We start from the raw sequence: 25,329 nt of genomic DNA, 5'->3' as shown, positions 1-25,329 counted from the left end.
CTCATTTGTGGAATGGTCTACCTAAATTGGTGAAACTTACTCCTGATCACCCGACCTTCAAAAAACGCCTCAACATCTTTTTATTTGGAAAAGCTTATGCTCAAATCCCGCCTAGCATCTCTTACTTCTGAACTGTCTCTGTCAAGGCGTCATTGATCACCACTACTCTTTCTCTTTTTCCCTTCTTTGCTTTTAACTTTTCTCTCTTAAACTTCTAAGAAATTGTTTGTTTGCTGACTTGATGTATGTTTTTACAGACTGTTGTAAGCCACATTGTGGGATATAAATGCTATTTACTATAATAAAACGCACCCTCAACGTTCTGAGGACACTGACGTCACTGAAGTCACTCAGACTCCCAGAACGGTTCGTGGATTCATGGTGGTGAAGCCACCCCACAGACCCGTGCCCCGCCCTCGCGTCAAACGTCATGACGTCGAGGGCGGAAAAAAAAATTTCACTAAACAAACGGATCGCACCCACGCACGGGGTTTCCCTACTCCTCCCGCTGCTGACCCACCCGCAGAAAGGGAAACCACCTCCAAAGCTCCGGAGTCCACAGTTCCGACATCCAACACCCCCCCCCCCCCCACCCGCGCGCCAAACCTCAAAAACTAGAAGCCCCGCCCACATAATGGTAGATCTGCCCCCCTGCCCCGACCCGACCCCCCCCCCCCAAAGCTGCAGGTCAAAAGAAGGAGGTCCAACACCCCCCCGCAACAACCCCCTCCTAAACCACCCACCTTCGCGTTGCTTTGCCGGCGGGGGAGTAGAAACCCAGCCAGCACAAGTCCTGTCTGCTGACTACGGCGTCATCTTCGGCGTTGCTAGCCTGTGCAGGCAGCCAGAGCTTCTGTGCGTCTGACGTCCTGCATGTGCAGGACGTCAGACGCACAGAACCCCGCCCTGCACAGGCTAGCGACGCCGAAGATCGCTGGAGGAGTCTGACTCACTCAGCACACACACAGGACTTCTGCTGGCGGGATTTTGGGTCCCCCGCCAGCAAAACTATGCGACAGTGGGTGCAATGGCCACGGTGGGTGGGATGGCGGCGGCCGGGTGCATCGCCGTGGGATGGCGGCGGGAGGGGGGGGGGGCATCGCGCGGAAGAGGCGCTTCATTCCTTCTTCTTAAAAGCAGGATCCTCCCTCCCCCCCCCCCCCCCCCCCAAAACTGAACCATACAACACACACACACACTCATCTGGCACCGCTTCCTTACCCCCCCCACACACTTACTCACTCTCATTTGGCCACACTTCCTCAACGCCCCCCCCCCCCCCCCCAACACACACACACACTCTCATCTGCCAGCGCTTCCTGAAACCCCAGCCCTCCCCACACACTCACTCATCTGGCTGTGGTTCCTGACCCCCCCCCCCCCCACACACTCACTCTCATTTGGCCACACTTCCTCAACGCCCCCCCCAACACACACACACACACACACACACACACTCTCTCTCTCTCTCATCTGGCAGCGCTTCCAGAAATCCCTGCCCCCGACATACACACTCACTCACTCATGTGGCAACCCCCCCCCCCACCATACACACACACACACACTCAGTCTCTCATATCGCACTGCTTCCTGAACCCCCCCCCCCACAAACATACTCTCGCTCATCTGGCAGCGCTTCCTGAAGCCCCCCCCCACACACACACTCATGTGGAAACACTTGATAAACCGCCCCCCCCACACTCATTCACTCATCTCGCAGCACTTACAGACCCCCCCCACACACCCCTCTTCTTCCAAGCTGAAACCCCCAACACACCCCCCCCCACACCCCTCCAACACACACACACACACACACACACACACACACACACACTCTCTCTCTCTCTCATCTGCCAGCGCTTCCTGAACCCCCTCCCCCCCACATACACTCTCTCTCTCTCTCATCTGCCAGCGTTTCCTGAACCCCCCCCCCCCACACACACACTCTCACTCATCTTGCAGCGCTTCCTGAAACCCCATACACACATACTCACTCTCTCTCATCTGCCAGCGCTTCCTGAACCCCCCCCCCCCACACACACACACACTCAGTCATCTGGCATCGCTTCCTGAACCCCCCCCCCCCCCACACACACACACACACACACTCTCTCACTCGGATCTGGTAAGCGCTTCCTGAACCCCCTGCACCCCTCTTCTTCCAATCTGAACCCCCCCCCCAACACATCCCCCCTCCCCCTCCTCCAGCACACCAATTGCTTGGGTGCAGTGGCGGGAATCTCAGACACCAAAGACAGAGGGGAGGGGGCCTGACACCAGAGAGACACAGGAAGGGAGGTATCTCTGTCACACACACTCTCTCTTACATACAAAGTCTTTCTGACTCTCACTCTCACACACTCTGTCTCACACTGTATCACATTCACTCTCTATGTGTCACACAGTCACTCACACACTCGCTTGGTCTCATACACTTACTCTCACAGAGAATCTGTGTCTCACACACACTCTCTCTCTCGCACACACACACACTCTCTCTCACACTGTGTCTCACATACGCACTTGCACACACTCTCATTCTCACACACACTCTCTCACAGACACACTCACACCCAGACTCACTCTCTCACACACACACTCACACTTTCACTCTGTCTCTCACACAGTCACTCTCACATACACTCTCCCAAACATACACACTCCGAGGAAAACCTTGCTAGCGCCCGTTTCATTTGTGTCAGAAACGGGCCTTTTTTAGTAGTAAATAAATAAATGTCCTGTATAAAGGCTTGAGGGAGTCCCCACGAACTTCAGCATTACTATATTTATCTATAGCCGTGGGGTAACAACATCTTTTCTTACTCTTTGTCCTTATAGCTAGAGCTGATCACGGGCAGCTAAGACAAAATGAAGTGTAGGAACATTCATTTGATATGCCTGTGCTGGAGGTCTGTTGAATCCTCACCCACTCCTTAACAGAAAGTCTGCATAGGAAAGGGTGAGGATGCAGCAGCTCTTTCAACTTGAGCAGAGAGTAAAAGGCCCCATGCTTCCTTTTCTCTTAGCTGCCCCTGCTGCTGTTGGTCAGCTCTGGCTGTCTGACTGCATTGGCAAGATACAGGGAAACTGGGAAGGGAAAGGAGAGATGTGGCACTGCAGAATGAGGGAGGGGACAGGATGCTTGATTATGGTGGAGGAAGAGAAAGTGGGTGGGAGATCCTGGACTGCAGAAGGAAAGGAGAGAAGAGAGAACAAATGCTTAACTGAGGATAAAGGAGGATGCTGGACTATGGGGATTGAGAAAAGAGAAAGGGGAGGTTCTGGACTATGTTGGGAGTGGGGGATCCCAGACTGCAGGGGAAGGGAGAGAAATGAGGGAATATACTGGACCACTAGGGCTACAGGAAAGAGAAGAATTAACTGTCACCTTTTATCAGTTGTAGCTCAAAGCAAGTTAAATACGTACTGTACCTGAATTTTCCTGGACTGCATAGGGGAAGGAGAAGATGCTAGATCACAGGGAGAGAGAGGCATGAAGGTGCTGGATTATGTGGAGGAGTTGCAAGACTGCATGGGAAAGGAGAAAAGCGAGGAGAGATGCTGGATTATGGGGGCGTGAGTAGATGCTGGATCATGATGGAGGGAGACAGGAAGGTGTTAGACTATGTAGGAGGAATGCTAGATTGCAGAGGGAGGGAGGAGAGAGGAGGGGGAGCTGTAGGACCACTGGGGGTTGCAGAGGGATGTTGGATTTTGGGATGGGGAGATGTTGGACTATTTAAAGGAAGAGGGAAGACGATGCTGGACTTTTGGGGAAGACAGGGAGTATATGATAGATGTCTACAAAATATTGCAGTGTAGAAGGGATAAACATAAATAGATTTTTTTTTAAATCGTAAGTACAAAGACTAGAGGATACCCCAGAAAGTGAATGTGGTATTACTTTTAAAATGAGAAGACAAGGAGAAGGAAACCAAAGCAGAAAATATAAACAGCAACAAAAGAAGCACCAAGGGTCTTCAGAACTGGGATAGCAAACAAATCTTTATTTTCTGACCCAACATAGGCTGTGATTTGGCAAATGTGCCTTCACCAGGGGTTGATGTGATAGCTCTTTAGGAAAGAATAGGATGAATACTATCCTATAGCTGACAGTCCAAGAATGATTCAGTATTCAGTGCACAATACAATTCACAGAATGTGCTAAAATGAACAGGAGGAATTTTTTTCACTCAACAAATGGTTAAGCTCTGGTACTTGTTGTCAAAGGATGTTGTATGAATGGTTAGTGAATCTGGATTTTAAAAAAGTTTGATCAAATTTCTGGAGGAAAAGTCCACAGTCTGCTATTGAGATAGACATGGGGAAGCCACTGCTTGTCCTTGGGATCAGTAGCATGGATCTTGCTACTGTTTGGGATTCTGCCAGATACTTGTGGTTATTCACTGATTATTTTGGGAAAAGTGCTTATAAAAATAGCTTTTAATATATGATTTTTTAGCTGTGATAGTCCTATAAATGTAGTTTGTTTTCTATGCAGTATTTCTGTGTACTTTCGCTGTCTCCTTAAAGCCCATTTATTTTCCCAGGCATTCTTGTAATGCCTGCAACCAGAGATTTACCCTGAGGTTTCAGGCAGGGTCGGTCAGTGGGTTGTCTCTCTATACCTAGTCCCTTCTTGCTGGTTTTCCCTTTCAAACCTAACTCATTTTACCTCTGTCCTCTTGTTTATTGGTGGTCCTCTTTCTTCACATTTTTTTTTATTGATTGTACACCGCTTTGATTTGCAGTGAAAGAGGCGGTAAATCAAGTGCCTGAATAAACATAAACTTACTTTTAAACGGTTCTAGGTCAGTCCTCAACTGGACAGTTCTCACCCACCAATTCCCATCTGGGCAATCCCCACTGAATCAATTTACACCACACCAGGTAGGACAATTCCCATCCATAACCCAAAAAAATACAAAACGCACAAAACAAGTATTCTCTTTCTTTTCTGTTCCAGATCGTTTGGGGGGGGGGGGGGCAGTAACCCCTCACTTCCCCACAGCATTATCTTTTATACATCCCTTTCCCCTACCAGATATGCAGTTCATGTGTGGGGGTGGGGAGCAGTGCCCCCACACCTCCCAAACTAGGTTTCAACCTGTTTAATCTGGGATCTAAATGTCATAAATAAATAGATAAACTTGCAGTTCATGGTGGGGGGAGAGCAATACCCCTCACACACCCTCAAACTAGGTTTGAACCTAATTCAGACCCTCAAAATGACGAACTGATTGTGATTTATAACCAAGGGCTACTCTACCTATACCCCCCACACACCCCTAACTAGGTTTCAACCTAATTCATGTTTGATCCGGGATCTAAATGTCATAAATAAGTAAATACTTAAATAGATAAATACAAACTGCTGTTCATGTGAGGGAGGGGGGCAATGCCCCCCACACTCCCCAAACCAGGTTTCAACCTAATTCAGCACCTCAAAATGACACACTGATTACGATGTATAACAAATTACTACTCTACCTATGAAGTTATTATACGTCCTCTGTGTACATCCGTGTGCTGCTCTAACCTCCTTATTCCAGATGCCGTTAAAAAAAAAAAAGCCAGGATTTATGGGACTTGATACAAGCAAGAAGCTATGGTTGGTTTAAAAACAACACAAAAAAAAAAGGGCTAGGGAGGGTTGGAAATGACCAGGGGGAAATCCTTGGTTGGAATTGGTGGGTGGGAACTTGCCTGATATCTTTTAAACTGAGGTATATAAGTACCTCTGAAGTATTCCTTTCAATATGTTCTGTTAATATAGACTAATAAGGCATTTGTCATAAAAGAGAGTTGAGTGATGTGCATTAAATATTGCTAATTTATGTTGACATGGGATTTTAGAGTATTTAGCCGGATGTCATGTGTGTTGAGATGATTTTTCTTTTCTTTATTGCAGTCTTGTTTGGTCAGGTTTAAGTTATGAGACGTTTTTAAAAATTATTATTTTATTTTCAAAGATATCACCATAACAGGGAAGATAGAGTATCCTGATAGTGAGGTTGCAAAAGAGATTGTAGTAGATCGGGTATCTTTAAATAACAATAAAAATCAGACAAAAGATTGCCAATTAATACTGTCAAGTACTAAGCATGATGTACTTAGGAACAACAAACATAGTTTGAAATGTCTATATGCGAATGCCAGGAGCCTAAGAAATAAGATGGGGGAGTTAGAATATATTGCACTAAATGAAAAATTAGATATAATAGGCATCTCTGAGACCTGGTGGAAGGAGGATAACCAGTGGGACACTGTCATACCGGGGTACAAATTATATCGTAGTGATAGGGTGAATCGGATTGGTGGAGGGGTAGCATTGTATATTAACGAGAGCCTTGAATCAAATAGATTGAAAATTCTGCAGGAAGCAAAACACTCCTTGGAATCACTGTGGATTGAAATTCCATGTGCAAAGGGGAAAAGGATAGTGATAGGAGTGTACTACCGTCCGCCTGGCCAGGACGAACAGACGGATGCGGAAATGTTAAAGGAAATCAGGGACGCAAACAAACTGGGCAACACAATAATAATGGGGGATTTCAATTACCCGCATATAGACTGGGGTAATGTAACATCTGTACACGCAAGGGACATAAGATTTCTTGATGAAATCAAGGACAGCTTCATGGAACAGCTAGTTCAGGAGCCGACAAGAGAAGGAAAAATACTAGACTTAGTCCTTAGTGGTGCTCATGATCTAGTGCAGGGGGTAACGATACGAGGGCCGCTTGATAACAGTGATCATAATATGATCGGTTTTGATATTGGCATTGAAGGAAGTGAAACTAGGAAATCAAGTACGCTAGCGTTTAACTATAGAAAGGGTGATTACGACAAAATGAGAAAAATGGTGAAAAAAAGACTGAAAGGAGCAGCTCGCAGAGTAAAAAACTTGCATCAGGCGTGGATGCTGTTTAAAAACACCATCCTGGAGGTTCAGGACAAATATATTCCACGTATTAGAAAAAAGGGAAAAAAGACTAAACGTCAGCCGGCGTGGCTAAACAGTAAGATAAAGGAAATCATTAGAGCCAAAAAACAATCCTTCAGAAAGTGGAGAAGAGAACCAACTGAAAGTAACAGGATAGATCATAAGGAATGCCAAGCCAAATGCAAAGCGGAGATAAGGAGGGCAAAAAAGGACTTTGAGAAGAAATTAGCGTTGGAAGCAAAAATACATAGTAAAAACTTTTTTAGATACATTAAAAGCAGGAAACCGGCCAAAGAGTCGGTTGGGCCGCTGGACGAAAATGGTGTTAAAGGGGCGATCAAGGAGGACAAAGCCGTAGCGGAGAAATTAAATGAATTCTTTGCTTCGGTCTTCACCGAGGAGGATTTGGGGGGGACACCGGTGCCGGAAAGAATATTTGAAGCGGGGGAGTCGGAGAAACTAAACAAATTCTCTGTAACCTTGGAGGATGTAATGGGTCAGTTCAGCAAGCTGAAGAGTAGTAAATCACCGGGACCTGATGGTATTCATCCCAGAGTATTAATAGAACTAAAAATGAACTTGCGGAGCTACTGTTAGAAATATGCAATCTGTCCCTAAAATCGAGTGTAATACCGGAAGACTGGAGGGTAGCCAATGTTACTCCGATTTTTAAGAAAGGTTCCAGAGGAGATCCGGGAAATTATAGACCGGTGAGTCTGACGTCGGTGCCGGGCAAGATGGTGGAGGCTATTATTAAGAATAAAATTGCAGAGCATATACAAAAACATGGACTGATGAGACAAAGTCAGCACGGATTTAGTGAAGGGAAGTCTTGCCTCACCAATCTAATGCATTTTTTTGAGGGGGTAAGCAAACATGTGGACAATGGGGAGCCGGTTGATATTGTATATCTGGATTTTCAGAAGGCGTTTGACAAAGTGCCGCACGAAAGACTCCTGAAGAAATTGCAGAGTCATGGAATCGGAGGTAGGGTATTATTATGGATTAAGAACTGGTTGAAAGATAGGAAGCAGAGAGTAGGATTGCGTGGCCAGTATTCTCAGTGGAGGAGGGTAGTTAGTGGGGTCCCGCAGGGGTCTGTGCTGGGTCCGTTGCTTTTTAATGTATTTATAAATGACCTAGAGATGGGAATAACTAGTGAGGTAATTAAATTCGCCGATGACACAAAATTATTCAGGGTCGTCAAGTCGCAGGAGGAATGTGAACGATTACAGGAGGACCTTGCGAGACTGGGAGAATGGGCATGCAAGTGGCAGATGAAGTTCAATGTTGACAAGTGCAAAGTGATGCATGTGGGTAAGAGGAACCCGAATTATAGCTACGTTCCGCGTTAGGAGTTACGGATCAAGAAAGGGATCTGGGTGTCGTCGTCGATGATACGCTGAAACCTTCTGCTCAGTGTGCTGCTGCGGCTAGGAAAGCGAATAGAATGTTGGGTGTTATTAAGAAGGGTATGGAGTCCAGGTGTGCGGATGTTATAATGCCGTTGTATCGCTCCATGGTGCGACCGCACCTGGAGTATTGTGTTCAGTACTGGTCTCCGTATCTCAAAAAAGATATAGTAGAATTGGAAAAGGTACAGCGAAGGGCGACGAAAATGATAGTGGGGATGGGACGACTTTCCTATGAAGAGAGGCTGAGAAGGCTAGGGCTTTTCAGCTTGGAGAAGAGACGGCTGAGGGGAGATATGATAGAAGTGTATAAAATAATGAGTGGAATGGATCGGGTGGATGTGAAGCGACTGTTCACGCTATCCAAAATACTAGGACTAGAGGGCATGAGTTGAAGCTACAGTGTGGTAAATTTAAAACGAATCGGAGAAAATTTTTCTTCACCCAACGTGTAATTAGACTCTGGAATTCATTGCCGGAGAACGTGGTACGGGCGGTTAGCTTGACGGAGTTTAAAAAGGGGTTAGATAGATTCCTAAAGGACAAGTCCATAGACCGCTATTAAATGGACTGGAAAAATTCCTCATTTTTAGGTATAACTTGTCTGGAATGTTTTTACGTTTGGGGAGCGTGCCAGGTGCCCTTGACCTGGATTGGCCACTGTCGGTGACAGGATGCTGGGCTAGATGGACCTTTGGTCTTTCCCAGTATGGCACTACTTATGTACTTATGTACTTATGTACTTAAGTCATAATACTTGATAAGAAAATCAGAAAAGTAAAATTTACATCAAATTCAGTAAATAAGAAAATTTGTTAATCCTCTTTAGACCACAATCCAGTACAATATATAACTCAGGAGATAAGCTTCAAGAAATCATTTCACAAAAATAAAAAAAACGCTATAGCCCCACCCTTTTCATTTATTTTCAACTATGGGTAATACTAGTGTGAGCCATTTTTAAATCTATAAAGGTACGTAATTGTTCTGGAAGAAAAAAAGCATATTTTATCCCAGTATACTTAACAACACATTTGCTTGGATAATCAAGATAAAAAGAAGCCCCCAATGCCAACGTGTCCATTCTTAAAGCCAGAAACGCTTTCCTCCTTTCTTGTGTTTGCTTTGTAATATCTGGAAATGTCCAAACTTTTTTGCCATAAAACAAAGTTTGCAAATTTCAGAGGGATAACCTTTTCACTGCTTTCAAATCTTGCTCAAATACGAATGAAACCAATAAAGTCATCCTTTCTGAATCTGCTGATCTGCTGATAATGATGTTTGTATTAGTTCAGATATATTTAATGAATCTTTCTTTTCTTGGCAAATCATTTTAAAATAATTTTCTGAGGTTCTCTTGTTAGGTATATAATAAATCCGATTTATCGGGGGAATAGTATCTTGGGTAAATGTCAGTACTTCAAACAAATATTTCTTAAAGGCATCCAAGGGAGTAATACCCAGAGATTTTGGAAAATTCAAGAAACGAAGATTTAATCTATGATTATAGTTTTCTGTTTGTTCAATTTTTCGATGAATTCTCATTTTGTCTTTTAACACCATAGCGGAACAATCTTGTAACTTCTTAACGTCATCTTTAATTATATTTACTTGAGTGTTGAATTCTATCTTTATGCCTTCTAACGAATTAGACAAAGTATCAACAGTACTCACTAAAGTCGAAACTTCAGTCATAGATCTGGCCACTGTATTATCCAACTGTTGGAGAGCTTCCCAAATGCTCTCCAATGTTACCATCTGGCTGTTTTAATGGCGCAATGCGCTCATTTGAGGCACAAACAGGCCTCAAACCTCCCTGCGGACCCGTCTTATCAATACCTCAATCTGGAGGTCCACCCTCAACATTTTCAAGTTCAGGAGGCGTCCATTGAGACAAATGTCCTTCGGGGAGAAGCAGTGGGTTGAGAGCCGGGGGAAAGAGAGTGGCATCCAGCCCCAAGTCTCTGGGGTCTCCTCCCGGAGCAACAGCAGGGCTCCTCCAGAGACACTGTTTTTTAATAGACATTTATGTGGGAGTATTAGTTCTTACCTGTTAATTTTCTTTCCGTTAGTCTCCAAAAATCAGTCTAGAGTGGTGGTTCCCAAACCTGGTCCTGGAGGCACCCCAGCCAGTCAGGTTTTTGGGATATCCACTATGAATATTCATGAGAGAGATTTGCATGCAGTGGAGGCAGTGCATGTAAATCTCTCTCATGATTGTTCATTGTGGATATCCCAAAATCCTGACTGGCTGGGGTGCCTCTTGGACCAGGTTTGGGAACCACTGGTCTAGAGATTTGTGGGTTATGTCCGTCTACCAGCAGGTGGAGAAAGAATGCCAGAGCTCTGCCATATAGGACCCTGGCAGCAGCCTCACTTTCAGTATTGTCGATACCAAAGCAGAGAAGAACACAAACTACAAGAGAAGAATCTCCTGCCTCTATAACAAATATCAAACTTAACAGTAAACAAAAGCTTCGCCTCTGTGGAGGTCCAAACGTGGTAAACAGCCACTGTGACTGCACAGCAAAAAAATATTTTTTCAATCTTGTGCTCTTGAGCACCAAGCAGGCAATCACCAATTTTTCCGCAGAGATGTAGTGTCACTACCGTCCACTTTTTCATCTTCTTCTGTCAGACTGCATCCTTCTTCCATCACGATTCCTCACCTGGAGAGGTAGAGAGTCCAGAAACAAGTACAGAGCAAAGGGTTGTCCTCTGGATTGATCTTTCAGGACTAACGGAAAGAAAATTAATAGGTAAGAACTAATTTTCCCTTCCATAGCATCCCTCAGATCAATCCAGAGACTTGTGGGATGTAACAAATAAGTCCTCAAGTAGTTCGGGACCGCATAATCTCAGCCTGTAGCACCGAAGCCCCAAGGGTGCTGCAATGTCCTATCTGTAACGTTTCACAAAGGTGTGCACAGAAGCCCATGTAGCTGATATACAAATCTCATATACCGAAAAGGCCTGTGCCTTTACAAAACACATTGCCTGAGCCCAGGTGAAGTGCGCTATCGATAAAGATGACGGAGATTTCCTGCCAACAGGTATGGTTAACCCTGCCCGCAGGTACCGGACCACGTCCAGATGTGTTGCCTGCAAAGTGCCTTGGAGATGTCCCTGGAAACACCAGGGCCACCACTTGCACCTTCAAGGAGCCCAGCACCAGACCCTTCTACAGCCCTGCCTGCAAGAAGGTCAAGATATGGGACAGCGAAGCCACAGCTGGGACCACACCAGGACTCCTGGCCTCCAGACTCTTGCACGCACGATAGAGGTCAACTTCTTCCTCACCAGAAGAAGTGTCATAATCACCATGTCTGGATACACCTTCCTTCTCAACTTCGACCTCTCAAGAGCTAGGCTGTAAGACCAAAGGGTGAGGGATCCTCCATGAGGCTGGGTCCCTGTATCAGCAGCCCCGGTCACCTGGCAACTGCAGTGGGTGATCATTCAGGAGTCGCACAAGGTCTGTGCACCATGGCCACTGAGGCAGTCGGGCACAACCAGGACCACCGACCATGGAGTGCAACTCAGAAGCTTGCCGAAATATATTCCGTGTATTAAAAAAGGAGGAAAGAAGACTAAACGACAGCAGACATGGTTAAAAAGAGATGTGAAAGAAGCTTATTAGAGCTAAAAGAAAATCCTTCAGAAAATGGAAGAAGGAACAGACTGAAAATAATAAGAAACAGTATAAGGAATGGCAAGTCAAATACAAAGCGCTGATAAGGAAGGCAAAGAGGGACTTTGAAAAGAAGGTTGCGTTGGAGGCAAAAACATGTAGTAACAAATTTTTTTAGGTATATTAAAAGCAAGAAGCCAGCAAAAGAATCAGTTGGATCATTTGATGACCTAGGGGTAAAAGGGGCACTCAGGGAAGACAAAGTCCTAGTAGAGAGATTAAATGAATTATTTGCTTCGGTCTTCAACAGAGGAAGATGTGGGAGAGATACCGGTACCAGAAATGATATTCAAAGCTGACGAGTTGGAGAAACTGAATGAAATCTCTCTAAACCAGGAGGATGTAATGGTGCAATTTGACAAATTGAAGAGTAGCAAATCTCCTGGACTGGATTATATTCATCCCAGAGTACTGATAGAATTGAAAAATGAACTTGTGGAACTATTGTTATTAGTATGTAATTTATCTTTAAAATCAAGTGTGGTACCGGAAGATTTGGGGGTGGCCAATATAACGCTGATTTTTAAAAAAGGTTCCAGATGAAATCTGGGAAATTGTATACCAGTGAGCCTGACGTTGGTGCCAGGCAAAATGCTAGAGTCTATTATAAAGAACAAAATTACAGAGCATTTTCAAAAGCATGGATTTTGTGAGGGAAAATCTTGCCTTGCCAATCTATTATATTTCTTTGAAGGGGTGAACAAACATGTGGATAAAGGTGAGCTGGTTGATATTGTGTATCTGGATTTTCAAAAGGCGTTTGACAAAGTACCTCATGAAAGACTCCAGAGGAAATGAGTCATGGGACAGGAGGTAGTGTCCTATTGTGGATTAAAAACTGGTTAAAAGATAGAAAACAGAGAGTAGGGTTAAATGGCCAGTGTTCTCAATGGAGAAGGGTAGATAGTGGGGTTCCCTGTGGGTCTGTGCTGCTTTTTAACATATTTATGAATGATCTAGAGATGGGAGTAACTAGTGTGAGGTAATTAAATTAGCTGAGGACACAAAGTTATTCAAAGTTGTTAAATCACAAGAGGATTGTGAAAAATTACAAGAGGGCCTTACGAGACTTAATGTGAGCAAGTGCACAGTGATGCATGTGGGAAAGAGGAACCCAAATTATAGTTATATAATGCAAGGTTCCACATTAGGAGTTGCCAACCAGGAAAGGGATGTAAGTGTTATCAATGATACGTTGAAACCCTCTGCTCAGTGTGCTGTGGCGGCTAAGAAAGCAAATAGAATGTTAGGTATTATTAGGAATGAAATGGAAAGCAAAAATGAGGACATTATAATGCCTTTGTATCATCCATGGTTTGACTTTACCTCGAATATTGTGTTCAATTCTGGGCACCGCATCTCAAAAAAGATGTAGTGGAATTAGAAAAGGTACAGAGAAGGGTGACAAATGATAAAGGGGATGGGACAACTTCCCTATGTGACAGCCTAAAGTGGCTAGGGCTCTTCAGCTTGGAGAAAAGACAGTTGAGGGGGAGATATGATAGAGGTCTATAAAATGAGTGGATTGGAATGGGTAGACATGAATCACTTGTTTACTTTTTCCAAAAATACTAGGACTAGGTGGCACGCAATGAAGCTACAAAGTAGTAAATGTAAAACAAGTCAGAGAATGTGTGTTGCTCACAGTATGTGCAGGTTCTACTCCGCCCAATGACAAAGTAGAGCTGCTTCCCATGTAGAGTGGCACTTTTGGCAGCTTGTTTGTTGATGTATTGTCGGGCAGGACTTGCACTGCTTTGCCCGTCAGGAGCTTGAGGAAGGCAAGCGATGCTTTCCACTCGAGGAAAGCAAGCAAACCTTTCCACACTGCCTGCAACTCCAAGGATTGATCACCCATGTCTGCTCCACTGGAGACCAGAGACCCTGCTCCATTCTGTCTAGGCAGTGGGCCCCCGCAGCCCATGAGGCTGGTATCCATCATCGCCACAACTCAGTCTGGGGTGGCCGATGCCACCCCCTGCCGTAGGTTGTCTGGGTGCAACCACCAACTCATCCTGCTTCTGGCTTGCGCCGTACAGGAAAGGCAACTACACATTATTCCAACTAATTATATGTCATTAAACAAATCACAGTATATATCTATATCTATATCTTCAATATTTATTGGTAACCGTATCCTTATTCAAACATATCAAACCTCACATATTTCCTCATCCAGATCTCCCTGAACATCAATCATCTGAACCTAATAATCTAGGAATGTCCTGGGTCATATTTGGTCCATAATAATTCTTTGTGATACCGTTCACCTGATCACTCCACTTGTTGCTCCTTAAATGTATCCCAGGCATATAATCCACTGTCCAAACAGTAAAAGTTCAAATGATGACAAACTGAAATTGTTTCGCTGTAATCCCGATCTCAAACACCACCAGATGTGAAATCTTCACAGCTCATATCTTTACATCGAGATCCTTCAGGGTTTGAAATCACTCCTTTCAATCACATTCTAACCATCAAATGGGTCTCAACACAGGCCATATTTCATTTTTACTTCTTCAGGAGACCTTTTTACAAATATCAACAGTTACTTACACTTCTATACATTCATTATACAATTTATATCCAAAGTTCTAAACACTACCTTTAACAGCCCCATTAGAGCGTCTGGCACACCTAGGAGTGTCTCTGTATCCGGTGTAGCAGGCTCACGTAGATCAGATGGTTCTACGTCTGACTCACTTCCTCTTGAGTAGTTGATACAATGTAACTAATTACAATTGAATGTAACCCTTGTATTAATAATAGTTAATCTTGAGGTACAGGGAAGGCAGAGACAATAGTCATCGACCAGAGGTGACCATCTGCACAACAGCAACAGCGGTAGGTCCCTCATGTGCAAGTGGACCCATAGAAGCACCTCCAAAGATAACTGCCATGGAGCTCAACACCTGAACATAATCCCAGGCCCTTTGTGCTGACAACTAGTCCTCCCCTGCCACGGCTGCCTGCACCCAACTCAGACAGCCACATATGAGCCGCAGACCATGGCCTGCAAAGAAAGTGCGACCACCTCAAAAGAGAGCTTAAGGGAGGACTCCAACCTCCTGTCCTGGACATACTTGATGGCCGTACTGCCCTCCACCGGCAAGGCAGTCGTCTTAGTGACTGCGGTAACCAGGGAATCCACTTGTGGTAGGCAGAGAGACTCAACTTCGCGGGTGGTAAAGAGTATAGCTTGGCCATTGTCCTAGCCATCTGCAGACCTCGGGGGTGTCCCACTGATCTGAGATCAGTACCTACATGGCAGGATAAATGTGCAAAGTCTGGGTGGGCCTTTTGACCCCAGACATCGCGGGAGGATCCAGTGCTGATATTTTAAGCACCTTAAGCGCCTGAGAAATAAGCAAGGTTAATGTGAGCAAGTGCAAAGTGATGCATGTGGGAAAAAGGAACCCGAATTATAGCTATGTCATGCAAGGTTCCACGTTAGGAGTCACGGACCAAGAAAGGGATCTAGGTGTTGTCGTCGATGATACGTTGAAACCTTCTGCTTAGTGTGCTGTGGCAGCTAAGAAAGCAAATAGAATGTTAGGTATTATTAGGGAAAGGAATGGAAAACAAAAATGAGGATGTTGTAATGCCTTTGTATCGCTCCATGGTGCGACCGCACCTCGAATATTGTGTTCAATTCTGGTCGCCATATCTCAAAAAAGATATAGTGGAATTAGAAAAGGTGCAGAGAAGGGCGACAAAAATGATAAAGGGGATGGGACGACTTCCCTATTAGGAAAGGCTAAAGCGGCTAGGGCTCTTCAACTTGGAGAAAAGGCGGCTGAGGGGAGATATGATAGAGGTCTATAAAATAATGAGTGGAGTTGAACGGATAGATGTGAAGCGTCTGTTCACGCTTTCCAAAAATACTAGGACTAGGGGGCATGCGATGAAGCTACAATGTAGTAAATTTAAAACGAATTGGAGAAAATATTTCTTCACTCAACGTGTAATTAAACTTTGGAATTCGTTGCCAGAGAATGTGGTAAAGGCAGTTAGCTTAGCGGAGTTTTAAAAATGGTTTGGACGGCTTCCTAAAGGAAAAGTCCATAGGCCGTTATTAAATGGACTTGGGGAAAATCCACTATTTCTGGGATAAGCAGTATAAAATATTTTGTAAGTTTTGGGGATCTTGCCAGGTATTTGTTACCTGGATTGGCCACTGTTGGAAACAGGATGCTAGGCTCGATGGACCTTTGGTCTTTCCCAGTATGGCAATACTTATGTACTTAACTCTTCCCAGCGGAACAACCTCGCCACTGTGGGGTTGTCCCTCTCATCAGGGGTAATTTCCCCTCTTCTAATGGCTCACTCAAGGAGCACCCTGAGCCCACAAACCCGTGGCCCTCCGAGCCCAGACCCGACACCAGGGGCACCTCATCCAACTCCCTGGATAACTCCAGTTGCGCTTGCTATGGTCCCTGCAACATGAGCCCTCTGTTGGAGCCTCCAGCAGAGGAGGGGCCTGGGCAGACTGAGGCCTCTTCAACAAGAAAGCTTTTCGCATCAACAGCACAAACGGGGGGGGGGGGCAGGGAAGGAACCCTCTGAGGGCAAACCCACTTCAGTCATGCTTCCGTATATCCCAGGGAACCCTTCCTCTCCCCGCGGTAGCACCTTCTTCAAAGTCAGGAAACTGATGTGCGTTCAAAAATGGCGGCTGTGAACCCGCATGAAACTGCTGGGTCTGTGGAGCCTACAAAACTGTTCCAGAGCAGGCTTCCAACGCACTGGAGCACGTGGGCGAACAAACGCTGGGCTGGGAAAAGGGAGAAGCACACGAATTGGGCTCTACACTGGGAGCAACGCTTCATAGCTTCCGCTGGCACAGACTTCCTGTACAAGCCCCGAGGAAAAGAGGTTTTCACCAGCTCAGCGGCAAATTGAGGCAAAGGCAGAGCAGTACTCCCTGACAGAAACTAATCAGCCTCCACAGACCCTGTACAGGGGTCCCCCCCAATGCCTTGGTTCAGTAACAAAAAAAAAAAATCCTTTCTAGGTTTTTATTTTTACACTAAACTCCCCACAGCTGTGAGAATTTTTTTTTTAATGACTTAGCAGATTATTGTTCTCCCTAGAATTGGGGAGCACCACAGCAGGGAGAAGGGGGGAGGGACCTAGCCCACCAGGTATACTCCCAAGCCCACTTGGGCCCACTCAACCCCACCGCACAACTGAGCCGAAACCAAGCTCAGGAGCCTGCATCAATCCAGAGCTACCAGGGTATGTCCTACCACTTGCTAGATAGAAGGAATACTGAAAGTGAGGCTGCTGCCAAGGTCCTATATGGCAGAGCTCTGGCGTTCTCTCTATCTCCACCTGTTGGTAGACTAACATAACCCACAAGCCTCTGGATTGATCTGTGGAACGCTATGGAAACGTTGTTGAACTATTTCCTTAAATGTGTATGTGGTTTAGTGGTTTGTAATAATGGTGTTTAAAATATATAAAGTGTTACTCATGATACAGAAATACATTTCTATGAAAGCATTATTTGTCAATAAGAGTATATAAAAAGTATTTGTAACAGAGTGGACACCCTGGAGGCAGTGGAAAACATGAAAAAGGATATGCAGATGTTAGAAGAATGGTCTAATGTTTGGCAATTAAAATTCAGTGCAAAGAAGTGCAGAGTGATGCACTTAGGGAGTAGAAATCCAAGGGAGACGTATGTGTTAGGCAGTGAGAGGCTGATATGCACAGACAAGGAGAGGTACCTTGGGGTGATTTATATTTGAGGATCTGAAGGTGATGATGGAACAGTGTGACAAGGCGGTGGCCGTAGCTAGAAGGAAGCTAAGCTGTATAGCGAGAGGTGTAACCAGCAGAAGAAAAGAGGTGTTGATGCCCCTGTACAAGTTGTTGGTGAGGCCCCACCTGGAGTATTGTGTTCAGTGGGGCCTTATCTTGCTAAAGATGTAAGAAGACTTGAAGCGGTCCAGAAGAAGGCAGCAAAAATGATATGGGCTTGCACCATAAGACACATGAGAAGAGACTGGAAGACCTAAATATGAATACCCTAGAGGAGTGGAGTGACAGGGGAGATATAATACAGATGTTTAAATACTTGGAAGGTATTAATATAGAAAGATATATTTGCCAGAGAAGGGAAAATGGTAAAACTAGAGGACATGAATTGAGGTTGTGGTGTGGTAGACTTAGGAGTAATGACAGAAAATTCTTTTTCACAGAGAGGGTGGTGGATGCCTGGAGTGCCTTCTCGAGGGAAGTGGTGGAGAAAAAAAAGACTGTGGCTGAATTCAGAAAGGCATGGGATGAACACCGAGGATCTCTAATTTTAGAAAATGAATGCTATTTAAAAAAAACCAAACTTAAAGGGTTGCATATGTGTTTGCATGTCAATTAGTGCTTAGATGGCAACTCTGGCTGTCTCAACTAAGGTCGGTGCTGGGCTGACTTGTATAGTCTGAGTCCTGCATTTAGCAGTCTGGTTTAGGATGGGTTGGAGAGAGCTTTGACTGAAACTCCAGTAATTTGGAATGTGAGGACAGTGTGCCGAGCAGACTTTTACAGTCTGTGTCCCTCAAATGATAAGATGGATTTGGATAGCCTGGAGTGGGCTTTGATGGCAACTCCAGTAGTTGGAACATAAGGACAGAGCTGGGTGGACTTCTACAGTCTGTGTCTCAGAAACAACAAAGAAAGAGCACGATCAAGTATATAATATCACTTGTCATTGTTGATTTAATCTTGAATTGAGAATGAATGTGACTGTTGGGCAGACTAGATGGTCCATTCAGGTCTTTATCTGCCACCACTTACTATGTTACTATGTGTGACTTGGACCTATATGCCTCATGCCCCCTATGTTAACCTTGGGCTCCTCCAAAAAAAAAAAAATCAGTTCTAGTTATGCTACTGTCACAAGGATTTTAGTTCAAGTAGCTGTATTCAATACAGCTGAGTCACTGGCTGCCTATGGTAAATTTGACACTTATTTTCATTCATAGGCACTTAGGATTTCACTGGGGTAATGGTGTTCCTTTAATAGTAGCTAAGATTGTAACAGCACCCTTTGTGTGCCAGCCAAGAGTCCTAGTTTATGACCTAGTCTAGTTATTTCTTTCCAGTATCTATATTTATGCAGTGTCTTCCCCATAGAAGTGTACAGTATCTTGTCCATAATCGCCAGTGATAAACAGGAAGCCTCCAAAATGAGAGTGTACACTAGAAAAATATTCTTGGCCAAATTTAGATGGAAATTTTGTATTGGATAACAGCCTTTCATGAAGGAGTTTATGTGAGCTAAAAGTGTTTGTTTAGATTTACCTACTGCACTTGTATATAATTCACTCTGAGCTATTTCCATGTCCTCAGAGGACATACAATCTTAAGGGCCTCATTTACTAACCAGTATTAACACACATTAAACATGCATTATTTAGCAAAAGCCTCAATGGGACCTATTTACTAAGCTCCTAGCTCTTATTTATGCATTGTAATTAATGCAGCTGTGTGCCTGAGGCAGTGAAGATTGAAGTGACTTGCCAAAAATCAACTATAATAAAACTCACCCTCAACGTTCTGAGGACACTGATGTCAGTGAAGCCAAGCCCTGACTTCCTTCAAAAAGGTTCGAAGGTTCGTGGTGGTGAAGCCACCAAAATCGCTCCGGGCCCCGCCCTCGAGGGCGGAGCAATGGCAGAACAACGAAGGGGTTGGCAGGGAGTGAGGCGGGGGGGTGGGAAATCGCTCCGGGCCCCGCCCTCTTTTACTACTGTTACAGTAAGACCCGCCTCCTCAGCAACCAGACAATCTAAAAGCCCGTCGTTGTTGAGGGTGTACTGTTTCATAGAAGGACACTTGAACAGTCGTAGCAAAATGCTAAGATAGGACCCACCTACTAACAGGAATCAGCCAATCAATAAGCTCTGTCCTCCTTCAGGGCGAGCCAGTTTCTTTCAATAACAACAGGACGGGTTCAGCTAAGCTACTAGAAGAGAGCATGGTGCAGGTTGAATGACGGGGAGGAGCAGTTAGAGGACTCCTGAAACTAATCAAAACGGCAAAAAAAAAGTCGACCACACCTCTGCAGGGACTTTGGCTAACTGGTGAGGGGAATTCTATTGTTTCCCGTGTTTTTCTCTGTACCTATACATAAACTTTGATCATTTGTGATGCTAATGGCAAAAGAAGGCTGGGAGACAGTTTTGGTCCTGACACACAGTCAGCTGCAGATCTTCTCTTCTTCACACATCCTCTACCCCTAATCGTTTCTTTTTCTGTGCTGCTGGCTGTCAATGGGAGCACTACACCCACATTCTACAGCCACTTCTGTGTTCTCACTATGCTAAACGGGACTGAGTCACAAACTTTTAACAAACAACTGGATCCTCAGAACAAAGAATTGCCTGAGCTGAAGATCGGAGCACAAGAAAGGTTCTTCTACTCACAACAGACACAGATGGGCCAGCAGAACTGTTCTCTGAACTTCTACCCGGGACAGACGATGCCAGGTTTGCAGTATCAACTTCAAGGAGGTTTTTAAGTCCAGCCTCCAGTAACTGCACATATAGCCCTGTACGTTGGGGAGAAACTCGGAGGGAGGGAAGGGGATGACCCTGCAATTTGGAGGGATGGAGGGGCCCCTGGCACACACTCTGATTCTCACACACACACACTCTCTCTCTCAGGGACACACTCACACCCAGTCTCAGTCTCTCTCTGTCACATGCAAACACTCGCACATTCACTCTCTCTCACACAGTCAATCTCACACACACTCTCTCAAGCATACACACTACGAGGAAAACCTTGCTAGCGCCCGTTTTATTTCTAACAGAAACGGGCCTTTTCTACTAGTATGTTATAAACCACTGAGAAAACTGTTCTTTAGCAGAGTGGTATATCATTTGTCATAAATAAATAGAATATGAACCCTGATTCTCAGATTAATGCACCAATCTTTTCATGAGTCTACGTTTTGCTATACACTTGACTAATTTGCTGGGAATTTACATTCTTTTACTTGTTTTGTTTCTTTTTAACAGTTGTTTATATTGCCACCTCTGACACTGAAGCGGTTTCCAGTGATACTACTACTCTGTTGGCCTAGTTTTTATAAGAGAATTTTTGTTCATGTTTTTATACATTGTATATATCAAATAACACATTTAATCTTATAACTTAATAGAATTTAAGAGCCAGGGAATATATTTTATTTACTTTGTTTAAAAACATATATTGCAGGACCTGAATCTTCATTCAATGTGGTTTATAGTAAATTAAATCTACAATAATAAAAGTAGTACTTCAGTAAAATAGAGAACAATAGAATGTGGACTGTCCCTAATGATTGTAAACTGCTTTTTTTTCTCTTTAACAAAATGTTGTGGTAGTCTTGTTAGTCCACTTTTAAAGGTAATAAATAGAAATTAAAACAATTTGTTTTATTTCTATTTATTGCCTTTTCCTTTAACAAAGGATGTAAGACGATATAAGTTTTCAAATAAACTAAACCTGCCCAACCTTATAACACCATCCACATATCACATTCTGAGGTCTAGCTGTGAACCTTCAAAAAAATCATCCCCACCTGCTTCCTGAGGCTGCCTGAACATCTTATCCCATGCTGTCTCCTAATGGGCAGGAAACAGTCTTCAGCTTCCTCTGAAACATCAAAAGACTGTATTCCTGCTGTGCCTCAACTGGGAGCTTATTCTGTAGAGTAGGCATAGCCACAAAAATAGTCCTAGCCCTTCCTTCTGGAATGTTACTATGTGGTGTTCCAACAGGGGTAGTTTCCTCAGTTATGTTAATTAGCTGCCTTTGATGAGCCATTTTTCATGGCTATGCAATTATGTTGCAAATGTTAAACGTTTATGTGCTGTAAACGCATAAAAATAGCATGGCTCATAGAAGGTAGAGCTGTTCATATAGTATGTTTTCACTTTCTCACAGTTGGGCTTGTGATTTTATTTTCTGCTTCCTCTGAAACATAAAAAGACTATGCTGGCTGTACCTCAACTGGGAGCTTATTCCTAGTAGGCATAGGCACAAAAAAGTTCTAGCCCCTTCTGGAATGTAACCAGTTGTGCTAGCAGGACATCTAGAATACACTTTTATGTTGGTACCGAGAATACACTTGTAGGTACTGAAGTAGTTAGTTTCTGGTTCTGTTAACAGGTTTATTGCTTGGAGGTGGGGAGGTTTTTATGAGAAGATGTGTGAAATATATCCCTTTGTATTACAATTCAGATTAATATATGTTTGCACATCTAAAACTGTATTCTTTTACTCCTTGCCAGGTAACTTTGGAGAAAGTGTTGGGCATTACAGTGTCAGGAGGCCGAGGACTAGCCTGTGACCCTAAGAGTGGACTAGTTGCATATCCAGCTGGGTGAGTTGTTCATTGTACATCTTCCTTTAAATCAGGGTACAGCATGTGCTTGCTTTAGGGGGAGTGGGAGAATGGATGGTAGTAGAGGACCCTCCTTGCTTGGCTAAGTCTGCAGTATATTGTAGTATAGGATGAGTCTTAATAACAAAGAAGCATTTGAACTTTTCATGGTTCTCAAATTAGGTATTGCATACTGAATACAATGATTAAGTTTGCTGTGCACTTTTGTGTATCAGCCCCTAGAAGTCAGTTCCACTTTTCTAGAGGTGAATAGCGGATCACATAGCAACGAGGGGTAAGATTATTAAAATGTGAGGGTTGGAACACCAAACAATTTTTACAATAGTATATAGCTAAGATAGAATGAAGTCAACATAAGCATATACTAGGATTCATCAAGCCTAGTATTCTGTTTCCAACAGTGACCAATCCAGGTCACAAGTAGCTAGCAGGAACCCTAAAAATAGTTAACACTCCTTGCGGGAATTAACCATAACTTTCCTCTAGTCTACCATAATGAATTATAGACTTTTTCCCAATAGGAACATATCCAAATGTTTTTTAAATCCAGCTATGCTATCTGCTTTTTAGCACATCCTATGGCAGTAAATTCCAGCACTTTAATTTTTTTTCTCTGAAGTCAAAAATTTGTTTTCTCTGATTTTGTTTTAATGTACTACTTCATGGCGGCGTGCTCTCTCTAGTCTTATTACTTTTTGAAAAGTAATCAACCAGTTCACAATGTACCTGTTCCACGCCACTCATAATTTTATTAGCTAGTCTCCATACCCTTTTCCCCATAGTTTTAAAACTTGAAGTTTCTGCCACATCTTAAAGATTAGGGTTTAAAAGAGGAATTGTAGGATTTTCATAAACAGTTAGAATTTTAAAATAAAAAAGGCAAGTAAAGTTTATTAGCTAGTCTCCATACCCTTTTCCCCATAGTTTTAAAACTTAAAGTTTCTGCCACAGCATTAACAGATAGTCTCTAGAAGGCACCGAAGGACCCAGTTCAGTCCTACATTCTCACCCACCCCTAGCTCCACTTATAGTCAATTATTCTAATTAAGAGAACAAGAGGGGAATTTTCAATTTTCATTAGAGTTTGAATTACATTTAATTAGTTTCTAAGGAGCAAAACCTAAATAAATTACAAATTACACAAGTCAAAAGGATCATTATATTCATCTGATATCCCTAGTACCTGAAGGAGTTTTAATTAAACAACTTTATAAATACTAAGATGCAGACAGTAGTCCAGCAGTGAGAGGGGTGCTAGCCAGTCTTTTGCATTGTGTCACATGTATGATTATCTTCCATTTGGTGAGATGTCATATGTGTGTGCTTGATGCAAAGAGTTCCTAGCTCTCAGAGAATGAGTCCGTTCTCTTGAGGCTAGAGTAACACACTTGGAGAAGCTCTGGGAGACAGAGAGGTACATTGAGGAGGCCTACAGGGATATTGTAGAGAAGTCCCACCTCCAATCTGGCAGCCCTGTGCTGCCTTAGAGGAGCGAGGCCTTCCAAAAAGGAGAGCTTCACCCTGGTGAGGCTGGAAGTAATCTTGTAGACAGGACCAAGCACACCAGGGAATGCAATATCCTCTCGCACTGAGGATGTGTCTCCAGGAGCTACTGCCCAGGTGGGAAGGGTTAAGACGGCTGTTGTAGTTGTTGACTCAATTATTGTTGTAGTTGTTGATTCAATTATTAGGCATGTAGATAGCTGGGTGGCTGGTGGATGTGAGGATTTCCTGGTCACTTGCTTGCCTGGTGTGAAGGTGGCGGACCTCACGCGTCACTTAGGATTTTAGATAGTGCTGGGGAGGAGCCGGCTGTCTTGGTACATGTGGGTACCAATGACATAGGAAGATGTGGGAGAGAGGTTCTGGAAGACAAATTTAAGTTCTTAGATAAAAAGCTCAAATTCAGAACCTCTAGGGTACATTTTCTGAAGTGCTACCTGTTCCACTCGGAGGGCACAAGAGACAGGCAGAGCTGCAGTCTCAATACGTGGATGAGACGATGGTGCAGGGATGAGGGTTTTAGATTTGTTAGGAACTGGGCAACATTCTGGGGAAGGGGAAGCCTATTCCGAAAGGATGGGCTCCACCTTAACCAGGGTGGGACTAGTCTGCTGGCATCGGCATTTAAAAAGGAGATAATGCAGCTTTTAAACTAGAAATGGGGGGAAGGCCGACAGTCGCTGAAAAGTGCATGGTTCGGAATAAGGTATCTTTCAAAGATATCACCAAAACAGGGAAGATAGGGTATTCCAATAGTGAGGTTGCAAAAGAGACCGTAGTAGATCAGGTGTCCTTAAATAAAAGTCAGACAAAAGATTTCAAATTAATACTGTCAAGTACTGAGCATGTTGTAAATAGGAACAACAAACATAGTTTGAGATGTCTACATACGAATGCCAGAAGCTTAAGAAATAAGATGGGAGAGTTAAAATAAATTGCAGTAAATGATAAATTAGGTATAATAGGCATCTCTGAGACCTTGTGGAAGGAGGAAAACCTGTGGGACACTGTCATACCGGGGTACAAATTATATCGTAGTGATAGGATGGATCGAAGTGGTGGAGGGGTGGGTAGCATTGTATGTTAAGGAGGGCCTTGAATCAAATAGATTGAAAACTCTGCAGGGAACAAAACACATCTTGGAATCCCTATTAATTGAAATTCCATGTGTAAAGGAGAAAAGGATAGTGATAGGAGTGTACTACTGTCCACCTGGCCAGGATGAACAGACGGATGTTGAAATGTTATCGGAAATTAGGAAGGCTAACAAACTGGGCAAAACAATAACAATGGGTGATTTCAATTACCCCAATATTGACTGGGTAAATGTAATATCAGGGCATGCTAGGAAGGTAAAATTCCTTGATGAAATCTAGGACTG

At 43.9% G+C, this 25,329-nt stretch overlaps 1 protein-coding gene across 2 annotated transcripts in view; it reads left to right on the top strand.

The window, feature by feature from the left end:
• The window catches only part of MAPKBP1 (mitogen-activated protein kinase binding protein 1), a 386,986-nt gene that overhangs the window by 80,881 nt on the left and 280,776 nt on the right, over window positions 1–25,329 (top strand). For both annotated transcript variants that reach the window (XM_030215489.1, XM_030215488.1), the window contains exon 3: window positions 22,333–22,424. In XM_030215489.1, the coding sequence (XP_030071349.1) occupies window positions 22,333–22,424 (92 nt within the window). The remainder of the gene's footprint in view (window positions 1–22,332; window positions 22,425–25,329) is intronic.

Source organism: Microcaecilia unicolor, chromosome 9, assembly GCF_901765095.1.
Source record: "Microcaecilia unicolor chromosome 9, aMicUni1.1, whole genome shotgun sequence".
In the NCBI taxonomy this organism is placed as follows: Eukaryota; Metazoa; Chordata; class Amphibia; order Gymnophiona; family Siphonopidae; genus Microcaecilia; species Microcaecilia unicolor.
The sequence above is the reverse complement of the archived record's forward strand: the minus strand, read 5'-3'. Positions and strand labels throughout refer to the sequence as shown.